The 21,376-nt window shown below is 47.4% G+C and overlaps 1 protein-coding gene across 2 annotated transcripts in view; it reads left to right on the top strand.

The window, feature by feature from the left end:
• N (neurogenic locus Notch protein) overlaps positions 1–21,376 on the top strand; it is a 182,879-nt gene that overhangs the window by 106,942 nt on the left and 54,561 nt on the right. For both annotated transcript variants that reach the window (XM_069112802.1, XM_069112803.1), the window contains 2 exons: positions 9,936–10,292; positions 13,302–13,457. In XM_069112802.1, the coding sequence (XP_068968903.1) occupies positions 9,936–10,292; positions 13,302–13,457 (513 nt within the window). The remainder of the gene's footprint in view (positions 1–9,935; positions 10,293–13,301; positions 13,458–21,376) is intronic.

Consider the following 21,376-nt stretch of genomic DNA (forward strand, 5'->3'; position numbering starts at 1 on the left):
GTTCCAGCTTTTTGCATAATTGTATCTAGGACAAGGTGACGGAATAAATATTTCTTAAGTAAAAACGACTTCCTACCGAGACGACTTTAAAAACCCACTAAACGTCTCCGCATAATCGTCTGCCATTGCGTACGTAAAACGTAAAACAGTCGCATACAGCAGATAGAGACGGCGACGCGATATCTCGAAATCGCTCATTTCGAGCGAGTGGCAGATACGTGGACGACGCGAGACTCTGAGACGGCGATACGGTTTATAGTTTATAGGATTTATTTAGGAAAATACACGAGTCGGTTGCATTTAATCGCACTGCTCGATCTAAATATTAGAGGAACCTAGAACGCTCTCCGGTCGCCAACGAACGGCACGATCCTCGTAATTAATTTCGAGGAAAATTGACGCCCGACCGGGCACAAATCGATCGAAGAATCTCTGGTCGTCGTTTAAAGATCGATCGAAGAATCTTTGTCGAAACGACGAACGATTTCCGTCTAGACTTTTAGATTTTCGTCGATTTTCGGTCGAAGGAAGGATTCTTTTCGAGCACGCGGATGCTTGGTCGTCCGATCTACGTCAACCAACGCGTGCAGCCCGACCACGCGACGGCGAGAAAGAGCGAGAAGGTGAAGGAAGAAGGAGAACGGGGGAGCTGGTCGAATCGTAAATAAGAAGGCGATTGTCCTTTTAAGCGGTATGGGGCCCGTGTTGCATCGAGAGGGGGGGGGGCACAGCCTTTCGAGAAAGGGGCTCCACCGATTGTCCCGAAAGAATGGTAGTCGTACGACGGCCCCATTGTTCGAGTGCCAAGGTACCTGTATACTCGTAACATGTGCACGTGTGTGCGTACGTTCGCTCACGGGTAAACAATCCACGCGAGCGCGCATACGAGCCTGCTTTCCTCCTACGTATCGCTCACGCGAACAAGAGAGAAGGACCCACCCGACTTTAAAAACATATTTATATATCTACGTATCGTTCGTTCTGTAGCACTTGTTTATTTCGTTTATAGTTACATCGATCGTACATGTTCATTTACGTACAATCGGCTTTTCACCTATCTCGTTCTTTCGCTCGACAGCGTATCGATGGGAAATTGAAACGCTGAAATTGTTGTAAATTTTCGCGGTGCTCAATGCCAAGGCATTGATAGCGAGACGATCGTCATAGAAAATAACCTGTTGACCGTCTCTCACCTGTTGCGCTAAAGCAACAAGTGGAAGAATTTACGCGTCGTTCTGGCATCCACTTTCGCCCAATCCCTCTTCGAGCGGACGATTTTTCTACTTTTCGATCGTGTCAGCGCGTTGCACCTTTTACGTATTTGGAACGATAGAACGTAGAGCGGTAATCGAAACGTCCAGCAATTACCATCGATCATCGAGCTATATACCTGCTACGACAACGACTTTCTATCGGCGACTGTGATTCGAGCCGACGCGACGGCAGTCGAGCAGGCGCGGCGTACCACCGCCTGTTGAATGGCAGACACCTGTTGCGCAAGCCGCGTAGTAAGTAAGGCTTCGCATCCTCACGGAGCATGGGGACGATCGAATTCGGTTTTCCTCGCCTTGGCTCGCCGTTTCGCGCGTTTCTGCGTAGCTGCGAGTCTTTCCACGTCACTGACTTACCGAGATACTGTGCAGCGCGTCACCGACTAAACCTCGATCGAACAGACGCGATCTTTCACCGTGCGATCTCGCTCGCATCGAAACTCACAAATGCGAACGGCGAAGACACTTCCAGACAGTTTATTCGGGAACGGACGACAGCGATTGGTCCATCGAAGGAGGAACGAGAACGCGAAGCATTCCTGATCGATGTCGAGACCGTAGATCGAGTCAGCCGTGTAGATTTTTCACATCAGGTCCTCTGCAGGGATAGCCTGGAAAATGCGAAACGACGTCCTTGCCGATATACGTCCATGCTGTATACGCCGTACGTCGTTCCATTCCTGTGAATATCCACGAATTCACTCGACTTCGGTAGCGTTGAAAACCAAGCATTCGAAAGGTAACTGCCCGTGAGAGTGACGAAATCCGAATTACCAGTACCCCTTTGCGATACCACCTACCGTCCCTGCCTTGATCGAGGCTTCTTACTTAATGAAGATATTAAAAAGACGGCGAGGCGAGGGTAGACGAGGCGAGGCGAGGCGACAGACAGCGCAATCTCTGCAGAGGAGGAAATCGTCGATTTGCATTCGACACGTAGGGTAATGGGTTTCTCGGTGGACCGTGCTCGCGAACGGTGGTCCAGACGGAAAAATGGATCCGGTTTAGTAACGATAGAGGGCTGCTTTCGAGCCGGGTATCTCGCGGTTTCGTGCCCCGTACCCGAAAACCAAAACGTCCCCCAATCGCGATCGAGACCGAGAAGAGAGTGCATTAAGGCCCGGGGCGCGCACCATCTCGGCGCCCGGATCTTTTCCTCTCTTTCTCTACCTTTCCTTTCCTTTCCTTTCTTCGATCGCCTCTTCCCCTTCCGTTGGACCCGTCATTAACCGGGGACCCTCCTCTTGGTGAAGCCATTACCCATTCAAATTACGCTTATCGGTTGGTCCTTTCTCGAGTAGGTACGTGCGCCTTTTACGGTCCCAGAAAATGGACAAAGAGCGGTAGGATGATGGGGCGCATGAGAAAAGGGAAAAAAGGCGAGAACGGCGAAGAAACGAAGTTGTACGTATTAAGGTCAGCGTCACTTCTATCCGAGATAGATCGCTCGCGCGCAAGAGAACTTGCGCCCGTACAACCAGATAACGTGCCGCTTCGTCCTAGCGGTACTGCTCTATTATTCTCTGCCATTCGATTCTGTCCCTTGCCAATTATTCGTTTCGCTTTCACGACCGATCTATCCGATCTATCCGACCTTCTCGGTGTTTTCCAACTCGTTTCGAGCGGTTTGCGTTCGTGTAAGGGAAAAGAGGAGCGTTCGCGAAAGAAAATATTCGGATAATTTCGAGTCGCGTTGGAAATTGCTTCCGTAAGCGTAACGGATGACAGAGTTGTTCGCGTTTGCGAGTCGAGAGAATCGAGGTCCGGAGAGAAAGAGCTCACGATTGTCTTAACGGCATGGAACGATGCACTCAGCCGGGCTGGGAATCGTTACGATGACTCTAAGTTACTAAGGGCTCTTTCTAATCGTTACCCTCTTTCGGACTGTCTGGGAATTGTAACGAGCCTGTAAAGCAACTCCAAGGCTTCTCTCTCACTCGCGCGCGCGTCTCGGTTCGTTAATCGGAGACCTAACGAGGAGCGAATCGCGTTGCAATAATTACTCCTTACAGGGACACGAATGCGCGCCGCGTGTCCCCCCCCCTCCCTCCCCTCGACGTGGACGAATAGCGATCGATGTCAGTTTGCAAAGTCGCGCTAATCCGCTAATAAGCCGCACCCCTGTTTACCTACAACTGGTTTCTATCTTTGGTAACTGTATTCCCTAAATATATTTCCCAAAAATCGAACAACTGCCCTCTTCTGGTCCATTATACTCGTATCGTGCGAGCAAGGCTTTTTTAAGTTGGCAGACGCGAATTGCTACGTCACGAATTAAATCACAAAGCAAGAGGGTGAATCGTTTGTACGATGGCGACTAATGTTCGCGACAGGTGTATCCGCGATTCGCCATGGCGCAACCACGTGGCCGGAATAATTACAACGTTCGTAAGGACGGAGAAATAATTTTTCCACGGGCACCCCCGTGGCGTGCTCGTGGCTACCCGGTGCCAGCCGTGCTTTTTGGTGGGGAGGCACGGGCCGCTGTTAGCCTTCCTCTTCGCATCGTGGGCCCCGATGGGATCCAGTGCTTCTCAACCGAATCCCGTCTAACCTCCGCTTCCGAAATTCCAGGGCAAGGACGCCATATGGTGAAACGAGACGCGTCACTTCCGCGTCTTGCGTTTCTTTTTCGTTGCGGGGAAACTCTCCCCTCTATACTGTCTTCTCTCTTCGCCCAAATCGTCTTTCCTACGCGAACGAGTAGCAAAAACTTCGTTTCTACCGATTCATCTACGATTCTCCGTTCGTAATCGTACTTGACGTAAGCGAGATTATCGCAAACTGTTTCTTGGTTAACTCGATTTAGTCGCAAATAAGGATGCTACGCTATCGAATATGTATGTATACGCTCGAGTCGTCATCATGGAAGTAAATGGATCTTTCGTTGGTTAGTAGATTGTCAGGAGCGGTAGTATCGTGAAAGTGCTTTTACCCTCTTACGTCGGCGGTATAACGAAAACGAACGAACGACGCGTAACTCGTTCGCTACGATTCCACTAATCGATGTTCGTAAGTTGCTATGTCATAGGTAATCTCTTAAGAGAGTCAGTTACACGCGGTTCCGTTTATATTTCTCGTTTCGCTTCCTACCTACGACTATTTTATCGATATTATCGGTATTTCGTTACTATCTGACTGCCATCAAATTGTTCATTTTTACTGGAACGCTGTGCGCTTCCCGCAAAGATAACTCGCTATCGGATCGCAAGATTTTCTCGTGACGCCCCTAATGATACCTTTTTTTGCGTGCGCGGTGAAACGCTCTTGGAGCGTGAAAGCAGGAAGTCGAGTAAGGTTTCTGGCTGTTTAATCCGTCGTTGGATGAGTACCACTGGTACTGGCACAGTCGGCGGCATGAGAATTTTCCCACAGTCCCCACCATGAATCTTGTGGCCGCACACCCGCTCTCGCGACGTTGCCACACCTTTGCCCGGCTGAGAGGCACTGACGGCACTGTATTGCCCCGTTCGAGTCTCCCTCCGTCCCTGCCTCTCTCTCTCTCTCTCTCTCTTTCTCTCTCTCTCTCTCTCTCTCTCTCTCTCTATCTATCTCTCCCTTCCTCTCGAGAACGAGAGAACGAGAGTTCGGACAGACAGAGACAGGATTATCTTAATGCTGTGACAAGATGCTCGGAGAAAGGTGAAAAGAAGAGAAACACACTGTGTCGATAGTCGGTAGGTTCGATACGCGCATAGTTGTTCGTTAGAAAACGATCCAAGCGAAGGAGAATATGGTGGAAACACCGGCGATTTGGAAAAAGCGAATCCAGCGAGAGAAACTCGAGACGCGAAATCGCTTGGTAACGAAACGGTGGCGTTATGTTACGAATTGGAAGGACGCTTCCTAGTTCCCTTCCTAGCGGGAGGGAAATAAAACGATACGTTCGTGGTAACGAAGCCACGACAATGCAACGACACGGGGTCAAAGGGTTTCCAGCGTTTCTTCTTTTCTTTTTTTTTGATTTCCTTTTTCACGCGAGAATCTCGTGTTTCCGTAGAAACGCGAATCTATCACGCGACGAGTCGCTTCTCCGTGGTTCGAAGAGACAGAGACGCGTTCAGGAAGCGAGTCGAAATGCCTGGATTCCTTCGAAACATTTAGAATTTAGAAGGATCCGTCGGACGAGCGGAGAAAGGGCGATCCTTTTCTCCTTCGCTGTTCACCGGGGTGAGCCTGTCGTGTAGCGACCGCCAGTGAACGAAATCATTCCGAGCAGTTTGGCCGAACCTGCGGACTGACTAATCGTCGGCGCTTTACAGAATTCTCGAAATTCCCGTCGAAAGTCTTCGGCCTTGCCATCCTAACCAGATTGTTCTCGAAGCGTCCTCGAGACAACGATTTTTTTCGGACGTATTGAAAGACGAAAACGAACGACGAGAAACTGGACGGAGGGAAAGGCGGTGAATAATAATATCACGAAAGCTATTGGAGCGTGATTCTAGCCGCCGAAAGAGAGCAGACGAAGCAAACTAGAAGAGGGTAATGCATCTGTAACGAAGTAACGGATACACGTATCCTTGGTCGAATAGGGTCCGCACCGCGCGCAACCTAAAGGTCGAAGCTCGTGGACGATGGCGATTATAGGCCTTCGTCGCAGCTTGATTTATAAGCGGTAGAGAACGTTGTTCCCTCCCTTTCTAACACGCACCCACGCGTAATCTTCTCGAGCAGTACCACCTTTGTTTCTTTTACTTTCGCGAATCATCGTCGCACCAGATCGATCCGCTCGTTTTTCTACTAGCAGCCCGCGTGCTTCCGACCACCTCGCCGTTATACGCTCACCAGTAGAACCAGATAGAACTCGCCACGAGGGTTTGGCAGAATTCCGAGAACGAAAGGCTTCTACCTTATGGAAATAAGTTCTCGTTGTTAGCGGGAATATCCCTCTTTGGGCGCTGGCGACCTCGCGAAGGATGCGATCGGTATTTATACGGATACTCGTGGCCTACGATGATATCCGTTACCAGCGTGTGAGCGACGAGTGCGTCTTTCTTCGGGTTCCGACCGTTCCTTGATTCTTCGTACGTTCCGATCCATGTTATCGATTATCGAGATATTTGCGTGTATTCCGGCTAAACGAACGCAGCCGTACGTATTACACGTTTCCTGCATTTTCAATTAATTTTAATCTTAATACGAATAAATTTTAAGACAAAAGAAGAAAAGAAAGTTCGTTCTAACGTAGGATAAAATAAATAGAAAATTTCAAAATTGTTTTACGATTATTCTCTGCTCGGTATAAACTCGATCGAATTATTATTATTTATAACTATGACGCGAAGAAACGTTTATTCGTTGGTTTACCAACTACTGCTTTTAAAAGTATCGATCGTTATATTCCGCTTTTACAAATACCGAAATTGCTTCCAAGTTGAAAATAAAAGACGCGTTTGACCGTATCTGTGGAAATAAATATTAAACTGGAACGATCAAGGAGGAAAATGCGCGTGAAACAGTTGGTGATAACGGTATTAAAAAGTCAACGTTATTTTCAAACACCGTACTCGTACTGTAGCATGGTCGTGTATCACGGTAAACAGTTTTTAGGACGCATCCCTGCGTTACTCTGACAGACGGTTCACAAAAAGGGAAGAGAAGGGAAGAAAAGCGGTGGCAGTGGATGAAAGGACGCGCGCGTCTGCTATGAACGCGGAACGAATGGTCCGGCAAATACGTAGATTTTTTAGTGGGTTTCAAGCACGATGATCCTTCTTTTGTCCGCGTCAGTGTCGATACCAAAGGCAATCGATTCGCCCCGGAACCGTGGCGATACCCTCGTGTCTCTCGTCTCCGCGCTTCTTGCCTCCTCTTTCACCGTCGTATCGACCGTCGTACCGACCATCGTACCGACCATCGTACCCAATATATCGACAGTTTTTTCTTTCGCCTTTCGTTCGCTTTTCTTTCTTGCCATCCAGTTCCATCAAATTTCCCCCTTTCTCCTGTCCGGATAATTAGAAATCTCGTAAAGTATCGATCTAACGAGGCCGGATGAAAGAAGACGGAGAAACGTTGAATATCGTCGGTATCTCGAGTCGTACGTTTCCGGTTACGCGTCATTTGCGACGTGCCATTTGCGGCTGCGTAAATGCGTAAACGAACTGGAAAGTATTATAATCTGGACTTGACGACGCAAAAGTTTCACGGTAGCGTGTAAACCGGCCGACCAGTCCCCTGTAATCCGGTAACTCAAGAAGGGAAACCTCCTTGAAATTCCAGTTTCGAATCTCTATCGAAATTCAGACCCGAAGCCCCTGCCTGTATAGCGTATAACCATCTGTTGCGTGGAGAAGTAGATTCGCGGCAACAATTTTCGGCTAAACGCGTCTGCTAAACTCGCGCGATATACGGCGAATCGCACAAATTGTCGTATTTTCTCGTAGAATCTGTTGCGATATTTGCGTTTGTCCTACGTTAAACGATACAAAGCGTGCAGAAATTTGAACTTTGTGCCATCGCAAAGCTTTTACCTTATGTACTTCTACGTATATCTGATCCGGTTACGAGTCCGCAAGAGAGAATCTTCGAGAGAGAAGCGTTTGGCAATTTTTTGAAACGGATGTCGCCGACCTTGGCTCCCCTCTTTCGCTTTCTACTTTGTTTAAACAACGTCAACGAAATTACGAAATATGCGACTAAACATCGGTTCTAAACTATTCTATAATGTATACTTTGAATCGTCGATGACCGTGACACGTACGTCGTATGCATCCAAGTACGTATGTATAATGGAAAACGGCAACCTAGTCGAAGATCGTCGCGTCGGGTTCCCTGGCCGAATAATGGTGCACGCGAAACGGCCGATTTACTTTTGCATCGCTTTAATATTAATGTTACGCCCCTGTTCGGAGGTACAACAACGTACGTACTTATAGAATCGATTGGGAATTTTTTCACTGCGGAACGAAACTTTGACTCGTATCGACCGATACGTACGTATGTATGTACGTATACGTAACATACGTGTGCATGTATGACTCTGAAACCGGTGCAGATGCGCAGGAAGTTTAGTTAACCGCTCTATCGAGAGTAAATTATACCCACCATTACAGTTGATAAACACGCGATTCACGAGTGGATTTGCATCGTTGACCGACTCTACCGATACCGATAGTAAGATACCACCACGCTAGGAAAGTGGATGCGTTTTTATCCGCTTCTTCGCGTATAACGTTGCGTGCGAGACAGAGATCATTTTTCTCCACCTTCAAACCTCCTCGGACGATACCTCTAAACATCATCTACGCCCTATAGCCACTTTCGATCCTTTCATCCTTTCCCATTAAAAATGCCCATCGTTGCTAACATTTTAAACTTTGCGTTTAAAGAACATCAAGCCAGGAAACAGTACGGGGCACCGTTAGTTTAAAAAGCGAGTTTGCTTTTAACCGATTACATACATACGTACATACTATGTAGATACTATTTGTCGACGATCAACCTGATCGCAAGGCGATGCAAAATCCCCTCCATCCTATTAACAACCACAGCCTTTAAGTTCTAAACGATGTACTCGTGTTGATCGCGTAGGCCCTAGACGAAGCCGCGTAAAGAATGCTTTTGCTTCGGCATCGCGCTAATAATCGATCATCGCGCTGCTACATCGATCCCGTCGATCTTCTTCCAGAGCCGTTCCCTTCTTCCTCGTGCCTCCGTTTTTCTCTTTCAAGCTGCTTCACGCTGATTTTCGTTAAAATGAAACAACGTAACTTCTTCTTACCGCCATTTTTACCAACTATCTCTGAATATTCCTTTCGCTAAACGGTCGGCTGGGTCCTTGTACCACGTGGACGCGAACACCGTTCGTCATCGTGCATTTATCGTTGTTCGTTGAAACCGTGCAACTTCGTAGTAGAAAAATCGATCGACACAGACAACTATCGATTTTACGGTTATCGAGCTATATCGCTCTATCTTGGGTGTTGGGCCGACCGATCGTTTCTTCTTCGGTCTTACCTGCCCTTCGTTCTTCCAGGCCACCGTAATTCCTGGAACGATAAAAGCCTGGACCGCGTAGCCGTGGCTCTACTTTGACATAAAAATTCCTTTTTTCCTTGCACGAGAACAGTGGATACAACGAGTTCTCCTCTTTACGACCATCACGATCGTCGACAGAATTTGTCCGGTTAGTCTCAGGTTGGGGAATTTATTTCGAACGCGGATCCGCCATATCTCTATGATCCTTTGTTTGTCCGTTTTTATCCAACGCCGAACACCCTGCCTTCCCTCGTGCAGAATTGTCTGTAAATCGCACGATACGCAACAACAGCAAAGCAATGCGTTTTATGACGATAGAAATCGGCTAGACGAAATTTCGTCGACCTTGGAGATCGATAGATTTGACCGAAGGAAGGGAATAAAGTTAGATTTTGAAAATTAAAGTTACTCTAGCTAACGGTCGAGACTTGAAAATGGCCAAATACAACGATTAAAAGTCGATAACCGATCGTATTTATGAACTTTGAAAGTTATATTTACCCGTAACGCGCACCTTTAACATATCCAATAATCAAATTACCTACTATAAATCGTTCGTATCGAAAGATAACGAAAATCGATATCGATTAAAGCTACTTGGTAAACGTGTTTGAGAGATGCTCTCGAGAATTGTTCGATCTACTAGCAAGCTTTCAACAGGATCTTTTCTCTGGAATGTTTCAGGTTTCCGCGGAGATCAGTGCGAGGAGAATATCGACGACTGTCCTGGAAATTTGTGCCAAAACGGTGCAACCTGCATGGACAGGATAAATGAGTACTCGTGCCTATGTCCTCCGTCGTACACAGGCACGCAGTGCGAATTGGACGTGGACGAGTGCTCGGTTCGGCCTTCGTTGTGCCACAACGGTGCCACGTGTACCAATTCACCCGGTAGCTACTCGTGCATATGCGTGAATGGCTGGACCGGGCCTGACTGCAGCGTCAACATCGACGATTGCGCAGGTGCTGCCTGCTTCAACGGGGCTACCTGCATCGATCGTGTTGGCAGCTTTTACTGTCAATGCACCTACGGGAAGACCGGTAAGTCTCACAGTATCCATCGACACGCGATTGACCGACGGTTTTACGACTTTGAAAACTTGCTAACTTGCCTTGCGATGTCGATTGGCGAGGTGTGTATGGCATGGCACGATGCCATGGGGTAGGTCGTCGATGGATCGGAGAAAGTATTCTAATACGCAGGGACGGTGAAAAGGCGTTTTACCGCTCTACGTGATTTTACAAAAAGGTGGAAGCGATAGATTAAAGATATGTATGACATACGTAATAAATACACAAGAAATAACGACACATCGCGTCTACGGTCTACACAGGAAATGTTCGTGTCATGTGTCAGCTACCTTTTCCGCTACCGATTCGTACACACAACCACTAAAATCTTGGAATCTCAGTGGCAAAGGTAAACATGGTTGCACGAATCGCCAAAGCTCGCAGAACGAATTCGCGTAGCAAGGTAGGGCCGACGAGGGGATTCCGTACGCGGAATCGTGTCGGTGTTACTTACGCATAGCGAGATCATGAGCGGAGCACCGGCGGAGCATCAGCGGAGCATCAGCGGAGCATCAGCGGAGCATCAGCGGAGCATCAGCGGAGCAGGCAGGTGCAACTGCACGTGCAACAATATGATGCAGCCTCCGAGGGTCCGTTGGAATCCCGGGATTCCGGAGGCTGGTGCGCGGCCTAGCCTTACCGAGCGACGACCTTGAGGACTGAAAACGAGTTTCTGTTCTCTGTTCTTACTCGCCTACCCAAAGCCCGGTGCGGCAAAACGTTTTTCAGATCGATCGTGCGTCGACGCCGATTACCAAATACAGGCATCCTTCTTTTGTTACGGCGCAACCGTGCCCCCTGTAATAGCTGCGATCGACGTCAGATAATCGCGAAAACGAAAAAATTCGCGCGCCACTTGGACAAACCTGTACGTATATGTCGGAGATGAAAGGACATCGGAGCCTTCCTCTTGGAACCTCGGAGAAATCCCTTAACACCGTAATCTAGATTTTATCATAGGCGTAATTAAACGATTGTCGTCTTTCGATCCGATTGTATTTGTTCGAGATTCGTGATAATGAGCTTGGGCTCGAGGCGACAGCCAGTCGCCGAACGTAGCCGCGGTCACCGGATGAACGCTTTGTCTAACAAACGTACGAAGTAATTCTATAGCTCTCCTTAAAAGAAATATTTCTGGCAACACGCGACAGTAAACATTCCAACGGTCTCTGTCCCGTCACACAGGCCCTATTCTTCGAGTAAGATGATAAACAGTCTTTGTCCCAACTACGAGAAGATAGAGGAGACCTATTTTTCAACGAACGACGTCCCCCACTAGCAACTTTCCCTGCAGGGCGGCTAGCATCTTTTTCTAACCACCGATATGTAGATTGACCAATTAGCAGCAACGTCAATTTCCCTTACTTTCTGAACGAAGACTCTCCTCGACGAATCCGATGATCTCGCGTCCTTAGACACACCCCATCATAGTTTTCCTCTGCAGCATCATCGCGACGAAAAGTCACTCTCTCTCGCGAGATCGTATTAGCGACTTACTTAGCGTCTGTACGCTCGGTGCACGTTCATCCATCATCCCGTCGACCGCGGATTCGTTATCGAACCTAGGATCATTGTCGTTAGTTTCTCGAACATCTAATTACCACGATTACTCGTCCGATTCTATAATAATCGTATCTGCACTGGTCAATGTCTTCTCTATTGCTTATCGACAATGTGTAATCCAAACGAAGATTCGTTTCACGCCCCTAACCCTAATTCCAATGTAAACCCGACATATATATCCCTCCTCTGCTTTAACTTTCACGTTCCGATGTTCGATCGTGGCGGCCATTAGCCGCCATTAGCGGCCACGAATTGATCTTCGACCGATTTAACGTTTATTCCTCTTGTCTCCTTTCCTTTCCTCTCTTTCCTGTTATCGTGATATTATAAATATTCAGTTCCTCGCGCGTCCACTTTTAAAGCGTCTGTCTAAATTAAGAAATCACGATATTCGGAAAATGGCTTACGCGATACGAACGTCTACCAGTCAACGTACTTGCAATGTCCTGGCCACTCGCACGCACGACGATGGCGGTGTTAAAGTCCAGTGGCTTGGTTTCTTTCACGCACGAACACGGTTACAGTTAGTCGCGGGTGTAATCGTGCATCTGCGTGGCGGCTTTGCTTTGCTTTGTACGCGAACCTTCTAAACATCCGCGTTCCGTTATCGAGATCTAACGCGTTCCAACGTCATTCGATACCTATACTTCGCACGCCATACGTCAAAGGATATCTATACTTTTTTCCTGCTTTTCAATCGCTCGCAAAATGAATAGACCAAAAGTAGTCGAAGAGACTAGAAATAATAACGGTTACTAGAACCGTTAACAGCTAACTGAAATTTGATTTAGATAGATAGGTTTAGAAAGAGAAGCATTTCAAGAACATTAGAAATAATCTGTCTGTCTCTCTCTCTCTCTCTCGAGCTCTCTCTGTCGCTCGATTCTTCGAAACTTTAGTTTCGAAATTAAAGTAAAAGAAACGATCTATTAGTGAATTGATAAATTTTTCACGGAAGCTTTTAAAAAGCAAACGTAAGCTCGATTACCATGATCCATAGACGAGCAACATCGCAATGCCGCTGTAAGATTAAACCCACATCGCCGAGTATTCTATGCAGTCGCAATTGAAATTCCTCGAATGTTCTCGCTGTAGGGAGCAATTAGACCAACTTATCGTACAAGCTCGGTATTTCTAGTAATTTAGCGAATGCGAGATTCGAGATTCTCTTGCGAGATCCTCGAGTGTAACGTTTCTCTGGCTAGACCTCTAGCGGACCGAGCAATACAGATCTTAATGATGTCCATGTTTGGCTGTTGCCGCCGTGTTTGGCGTTCGACGATCGACGCTTTTGTCCTAGAAACGTACGCAACAGCATCTATCGGATTATTCAGGTCCCCTTCAAAATGGCCGACCATCCTCCCCGAGCGATCGGCGAATAATCGGAAGATAAATCGTTACTTTTCCCGTTTCCAGGATTGCTCTGCCATCTCGACGACGCTTGCACCTCAAATCCCTGTCACGAGGGTGCTATCTGCGATACCAGTCCCATCAATGGATCGTTCGCGTGTTCCTGTGCAACCGGATATAAGGGAGTAGACTGCTCGGAGGACATCGACGAGTGCGAGCAAGGTAAGCGATTAAACGGTAGTTTCAAGTTTCGAAAGATCTGACGGTGTTTTTGATTTTTTAATCTGACCAATTCTTTGTTAGATTACGTTTTTGGAAGAGATTTACGATTTCGTAATATCGTACCGCGTATTGCTACGCGCAGCGCCGGTTACTTCTTACTTATTAAGACGCTGCGCCGACAACAACGACAAATGGTCGCGTAACCGTATACTTGACCAATTCGGGACGTAATAAATAAATAAATTTTATAATCGCCTATTTTTCGTTTGTTCGTCGACTGACGGCCCTAACTCTTTACCATACAAAGTATTATCTGGTTTTAATAATAAGTATTATCGATTATCTGGTAAAGTTTTATTTCAAACGAATATTTATTTCCCATGAACTCAACGAATAAGAACGAACGAACGAACAAAAGAATAAAAGAAGAAGGCAAGTGGTGTTGTTAGAACAGCCGTCTCCGTTTGTATTTTATCGAGTCGACTGGAAAGATCGATAATCGTTAGATGAGCGCGTATAGTCGTACGCGAAAGCGCCCCTACGGTTCGAATAAATTGAAATCTCGCGCGGATGAAAGCAACAAACGGAGCAATCGACAGATCGCGATCGATTAATTCGTCGTTGGTTGCGCTCTATTCGTTCCATAGATTTTGCGGATTTCTTCCTCTTCCGTTGTTGTCGTTGTCGTCGATCGCGATTCACCGTTGATCACGAAGGTGGAATTTTCGTTGGCGGTGTCGCGACCTATCCGAGTACACGTGTCTGTCAGGCATCGATCGCGCTTTCCTCGATAGTCGTTCAGCGAAAAATACAACTACGATTTTTATAGGCATCGTGTTCCAGTAAAATTGTACCAGGGCGAACGTTTACGGAGGTTGATCCGTTCATTTTGGATATTTCTGGCTTTAACGACCCGATATCGTACAATCGCGGAATGAAAGAAATCGATGCTCCTACAATTAGATTCACGTAAGAGGTATCGCGCTCTTTCGAGAAAAATATCTCTCTCGAACTTCCAACGGAACATCCAACGGAAACGTCGAACTCTATTGCCATTAACGACGCATGAAATCTAACGCAGGCAAAAGACCCCATCGCTGGTTTACGTCCCTCAGATGCTATCGATAATAATAAACGGGGCGAGCGCTCGAGACGACGATCGAATAATAAGAACACGATAACCGAAGCTGGAAATTTGTCGAAATTACAGCAGCCTATCGCGATAGCGTATCGACGGAGACGAGTACACTAGCCATATATAAAAGGACGTGCCCCTCTCGAAGATATTTGAGAACGGTTGCGCGCGTTTCGTTCGTGATCCGATTCTTAAAGCGGCCGTGCGAACACCTGTAGGGTGCAGTGCACCTTAATAAGTATCCTGCGAGGGCTCGCATCTCCGTTCTTCTTCTTATTTCCCTTTCATACTCGCCGGCAAGCTTGTCATTCGTCGGCTCTCTTTTCCCCTTCTGTTCCTCTTGAAACAAGTCAGCGGCTTGGCCGCAAGACGCCGCAAACCCACTATCGCAGGATCGATGAACCGGTGAGTCTCAGCGTGGCAGCGACGATTATTAATAATTCCCGCGGTATAATCGATGGTCCGGTGGGAATTTATGTTTCAAAGTACACGTTACACGTTGATATCGGCCGATGGACAGTTGTCTCTAAAGCGTTCGGTCTCCTTCCTCCCCGTCGCGAATAACGAAGCGTACCTACGTATTTACGCCGCGATCCGCGACGCCTCGTCCACTCGTCTACTCGCAACGCAACGCGTTACGTGTAACGCCGAAATTGCGTGCCAGATAAAAGTCAAGTTTCGTTGAAATTCCGTTCGATTTTTCTCGCTTCGAGCATCTTCTACGGGAACCGTTTTATTCCTTCCCTCCTATGTAAATATATCCGGTCGTTTGCAAAGTTACGCGAAATCGTAAGGAGAATGGTGTTCGTTTGTGCGTTAACACCGACCCGCGGAATTCAAGTGTTCGAAATTCTTTGAAATCGTTTCCGAAACTTATCGATTTATTAAACCTTTCGAACGTGTAATCGGGAGAAAATTGAAAAACGAAAAACCGGTACTGGTCGAGTACCGGTAAATGGATTCCTAATTAACCGGTGGACAGGCAGTAGTCGCGGTTTAATTAATAGTACGGTGGAGAATCGAAAAGCCAGCATGGGGCCGGCGCGGGGCCCGCACACCTCGACGGTTTTCTCGCTGTACCCTACCTACGTACATACGTAAGCCGACTCCGGCTCTGGCGTGGTTTATCTCGCCACATTATCAACTGGAATTCGATTTATGATATTGCGCCGCATGGAACGCGCTGTCAATCCCACGGTGGCGTCACGTTGACACGGAAATAAAGAAAAGACGACCGTGGCCGTGCTCGATCACCCGTAAACCATGAAAAATGGTAATCGTCATGGTAACGAGAGAGGTAAGCATCGCCAATGCGAAAGACGGTCGATCAAACCTGCAGGCTGTGCGAAAAAACGTGGATCGCCTTTTTGTCCTATAACGCTCTATTTTAATATCGGTGGTTAATGTTTTACCTTATTGGGTAATAGAGTTGAAAAAAGAGGTTGCGTACAAGCGATATCCGATCGTCTATCGTTCAATCGCTCATTGTGAACGTATTGTTCCAAGAAATCGGACGTCTTATTAACTTTTCTTTTTATAGTCAATTGAAACTCACACGTCCCATTACGGAGTAGTTGGAGCAACTTTCGTTCAGCGAGACGCGTAAAGACGAGAAAGATCGTACTCGAAAGTTTCAGTAGGTTTCCCATCGTTTTTCAAACCGTATGTTTTCTCGGTAGAATTTCAATTGCAATTGCGAGCTCGGATAATCCATACCGTCGATCTGTCGGAAGCGTCGACAAAGCGAAATCAGCGAATAGACACTTGCATTCGGTCCATCGTCGAATACCGTAATTCGACGTACGATCGGCGAAGCGTAGCCGAGAAACGTTGCGATAAAAAAAAGAAAATTGGGAAAGAAAGTTGGGAAAAATGAAGAAGAAGAAGAAGAAGAAGTAGAAAAAACAGTTGAAAACGCGTCCAATCGTAAGCAAACCCCTTTTATTCGAAAGGCTGGATAATAAATACGCGCGGTTTGCCCTGCCGTAGGTGAGCGCGCACCGGTTAATACGTTTCGTTCCAGACAAACACACTTCATTAATAACGAGAAACACTTGCTTCGTATACTCCTCTTGCTTCTCTTGCTTCTCTTGCTTCTTCTTTCTCTTCTCTACTTCGCACAGACATCCGTATCTCCCTGCAAAATGACAGATAGACTCTCTCGCGTTAGCGTATAAGGATCCTCGGTCGTGTTTCTTCGGCGCGTTAATCACAAGCACACGGCGGAATCAAGCGGATTTCGGGGGTGAACGTTAACAATCGAGCTCGTTTGCCTCGATGGAGAGCGGGGGCAGGTGGGGGACACTGTTTATAGGCGTGCCGTCATTACGAAGCCGCGTAACGACCACGATCACGATTCATTTTCTGTATTTCATTAAACGCGCGCGGAACACGCTTGCGTAGCTCCCTCCAACCTCGGGCAGTAATTTAGCAAACATTCGCGCGGCGTCACGTCCAACCGGGCAATCAATCTGCCGGATCTTTAGTTTCTTGCAGTTTCTCTTTCGTGCACGGTCACTCGCGATTCTTGCCTTTTCGTATCTTATTCTTCTCGAACCGAGAGATTGACCAACCGCTGCTACCGAATGAGTCGCGTACATACGTATAGCTCCGTAGGGAGAAAGCCTGGCCCCTGTCGAGCCGACCGACTACCCTGCACCATATTTCGACCGTTGAAGCCTTTTTGTAGCCGCATAACGAATCAAGGATGTGCCAGTTTTTCTGGACGAGCCAGCCCTATTCGGAAACCCGTTCGTTTTGGACGGTAGACGGGGAACAACACGTCGTGCGTCTTGCTTCGAACGCGAGCATTGTAATTAGGAGAAGACGTTACTCGAACAGTAGCGTCTCCTTCTTCCTTTTTCTTCTTCTATCGTCTCTTTTACTCGTCGTTTTCCCTCTTGTTCTTCTCCGCGTATCGCGGGCCCTCGGACTCGGCCAAGCAAAAATTATCATCAGCGACGAAAGAACCGTACTGCAGCCGGGACGTATAATATATCCGTATAGTCTGTATAGGCGACGATACGACTATCGTTCGAACGATTCGAACTATCCAGTTCCTACGTAAATTCGAACCAAACTTTTTCTTCCAATCCTTCTTCGAAGATCGTCGACACCTTAAATCGTAAAATCAAACTCTTATTACGAAACTATCAGAATTTTCGAATCTCCGTTACATAGACTTTCGCTATGTCAACCTATCGCTCTATCAAATTCACTGCACTCTGTTTTTCTTCTCGTCGCTCTTTTCTCTCGCGTCGCTCTTTTCTCTCGCGTCGCTCTTTTCTCTCGCGTCGCTCTTTTCTCTCGCGTCGCTCTTTTCTCTCGCGTCGTTTCTTCCGTCTTCCACTCGTTTTTCTTTTTTTACTTCAATGCAAAAATTCGCCCACAACGAAGCAGTTAACGATTGCAATCTTATTTCGGTTAATGGCAATTTTATTCGCGAGAAACCTCTTCCATGATCGCACGACACGGTATATAGCAAGTTTTTCGTACGCGACTGCCGCAAAGGAAAAGCATCCCCAGCGGGATCGGATAATTTCGAAGAACAAGGTAATTTATTCTGCCCGCGAGACTAATTCCGTTTCGCCGCTCGTCTTCTTGCAATTCGTCCGGAGAAGATCCGACGAGTCGCGAACGAGAAGAAGAAAGAAGTTCTTTGTCGCGTGTGTATCGTTCAAGTAACGCTATAAATATTTACGCCGGATCTCCAAAAATGTCGGCCCGTTTGCGACGAAGGACCACCGCCGCAAACCGGGTTGTTCTTGTCCGGTGTCGAATTACATTGGTCCGGCCATGTTCGCGGCCGCCAAAACCCCGCGCGAACGTGACACCGTCGAGACGTCATAATTCGTGACAGCGCAGCGACGCGGCCATGCGAAAGTACCTCGCGTGTCGTGGATCGCGCCATCTCTCCCCTTTTATTCCCATGTTTTTTCGTTACTCCCTTGCTCGGTTCAGCGTCGATCGAACTCGGATCAGAAGCGAGCGGTCTTAATTTCCAAGCGAGGTGAAGTGATCGCCGGGATGGCGAAGCGACGGTCAAAGGGAGACGGCGAAGTTGCGTGGGTTAGGCAATCCGGTTTGGGCGGTCGATTTCGTTTTTACGACGTAGATATACGTAGTACGTAAGTAGAACGAGATACGTATCGTGATTTGTAACACGTATCGAAAGATCGTTGCTGGCTCGAGTGGCAATCGAATGTACATCGAACGGTCGGAATACGAGCAATTCCGAGTATCTATCCGATCTTATTTGAAATTGTATTTCGGGTCTGATCGCATTTACCGCACATAGTATTTTATAGCTAGTATCTTACAAATACATAGCATTTTTGCAGCGTTCAAGTTGCCGTAACTACGTAAGAATCGACGGTCGAGTGACTCGCACGTGGAAACTTGCACGCGCGTCTGTTCGAAGCAAAGAACGAGGCGACGTGCCCGAATCGGGGCTAAAGTCAACGAAGAATCGAACAGTCGAACGATCCACCGTCTTCACCGTCTTTTCACGATCGGACGAATATTCGTATTCGTTAGCCGAGTTGACGTAAACGAGCAAAAATTACAAGCTAAATTAAACGTCGAAGGATAAATATTTCGTAACCACGCGTCCATCGTAATCTAAACGTCTGTCGAACGCGTAATTACCAACACTCGCACGAATCCAAGTGTTTATTTTGCACTGCGTACAAGTCGTCGTCGCAGATAGTTTCGAGGAGAATTCTCGGAAAAATCGGCTCGGCGATCAAATTCCTTCCCTTTTTCTTCGCTCGTATTCGCGTAACGGGCACTTGGCGTGAGTTCCGCGAGTCCGATCATCGCGTGCCAGCGCAAACAACGCGGTAACCTGTAACGAAATCCCTTTTCCTTCGTGATCGAGCTCCGTGCCGATGCTCGAAACCCGCTTCCTCGCCTTCTTCGTTTTAGAGCCAAAGTCGACTCAGCCGGATCTCTCGGCTCGGAATCAGGAGGAACCAGGCCTCCGTTCGCTACCTGTCCGCTAAACAAAGAGCCATTGTTACACCGAAATTTGGCAACGTTGGCCCGACAATGGGGTAAGCCGATACGAGGCACAAGGGGTTCGTATACCTGACCCGATCGTCAGGAATGCTCGCACCATCTTTCCACCGATCGAATTGGTCTTTAAAATACTGAAAATCGGCAACACTCGTAAACAGCGTAAACACTCTTTCATGGAAAACGTGTCTTCGCAAGTTGCGAATTGGAAAATTGCAAAAATATGGAAGCCGATAAATGGCGAGAAATCCGTTGATCTTCCACGATATCGCTGCGCAGGTTGCAAGACGGAAGGTCGGTAATAACGTTTTACCGGAAGTGGAGGCCTGAAAAGAGACATTTCCCGTAGTCCGATCGTTTCTCAAGGGAACGCAACGGTGGCGGCGAAGCACCAACCAATCTAATTAAACGCTAAATTGTTATTTTAAATTTAATAATAACCATAATGACCTCGCGCTCCAGCCTGTGTTCTGTTATTACGTAGATTGCATATTTTCTGGTAGATTAAGTTCCTCGAGAGCAGCTCCTCTCGGAGCCAGCGCTCTCGTCGTCACAAACAGATCGGGCAAAAAGCTTCCGTTCGCTTCCGTCTATCGCGTTTATTTGCGTTTTACGCACAGATTCGTTCTCCGTAGCAAGCTATTCTCTTTTTAACCGTAGATTCGACCGTTGACGCTTTTCGATAGAAGCTAGTGATTTTGTTTAACTCGATGTAAATTTAACAGCGCGTTCGATAGCAACCAAATCCCGAAACATACATCTAGGAACCTGATGCACCACACGCATCGTTTCCCGGCACTAGCAACATTATTTTGCCCGCCAAATTTCGTCTCCACTCGCCATCGATACCTTTCGCGAGTATAGCCGAAACTAGTACCGAATATCACCTGCAATCTTTGCTTGCCAATAAACTTTTCAAATATCATTTCTTCTAATAATAACAATTCTCTAGAAACGACAAAATATACTTGTCGCGCTTAATTAAAGCTACCTCGTCGACGTTGCCCCCATAGCATCGTGCGCCAGTCATTCACCTACCTCCCTCGCATCGACTCCGTTCAACTTCGAGTATCGTTTTCTTCCATTATCCGTCGACAACACCGATGCCCACCGTCCTTGAAGATCGTTGGTCGCGTCGTCTCGTCCACCTATTCGTCGTCTGTTCGTTGCTCGCGGCTCGCACTCGATCGCCGACACGACCCAGCAATGCGTTTCTTGCCGCCCCCGGTTACCCGGTAACACGCGTACACCCCTCGCCTTCCGCTTTTTCTTTCCTCTTCCACGTCCCTTCGTGAAACATCGCGCGCGGCGACAGCAATTGCGAGTTGGAAAAACCATCGTCGAGTTACACGAGAACGACCGTGCCGCGAGCGACGATATCGCTTCAGTTGTTCGAAACCTCATAAATATCACAAGTAATCGTTGTACGCGTTGCCCTGCGAACGAACCGTAACCACGTCCCGATGTTTCTTTTCGAATGCCACGCACGTTGTATGCTAAGGGACGACGTGTAACACGCTATCGAACGATTCACCGAGTGATTCACCGAGGATTTTTGATCGTAAATTTTCAAGTGCATCGAAACTTGGTTAAAACCTATAATTCTCGATAGTCACATAGCTCTCTCTCTCTCTCTCTCTCTCTCTCTCTCTCTCTCTCTGTCTCTCTTAATTACCATGACGTGGAAATCAACAGCGGTAAAGCGTTGTGCGTGTGTGATAAGCGCGTGCACAGAAGTCTGCGTCGATTTGTTCGTCTTTCGGTGAAA

The sequence above is a fragment of the Bombus flavifrons genome, chromosome 5 (genome assembly GCF_040668555.2).
Source record: "Bombus flavifrons isolate JBK064 chromosome 5, iyBomFlav1_principal, whole genome shotgun sequence".
Lineage (NCBI taxonomy): Eukaryota > Metazoa > Arthropoda > Insecta > Hymenoptera > Apidae > Bombus > Bombus flavifrons.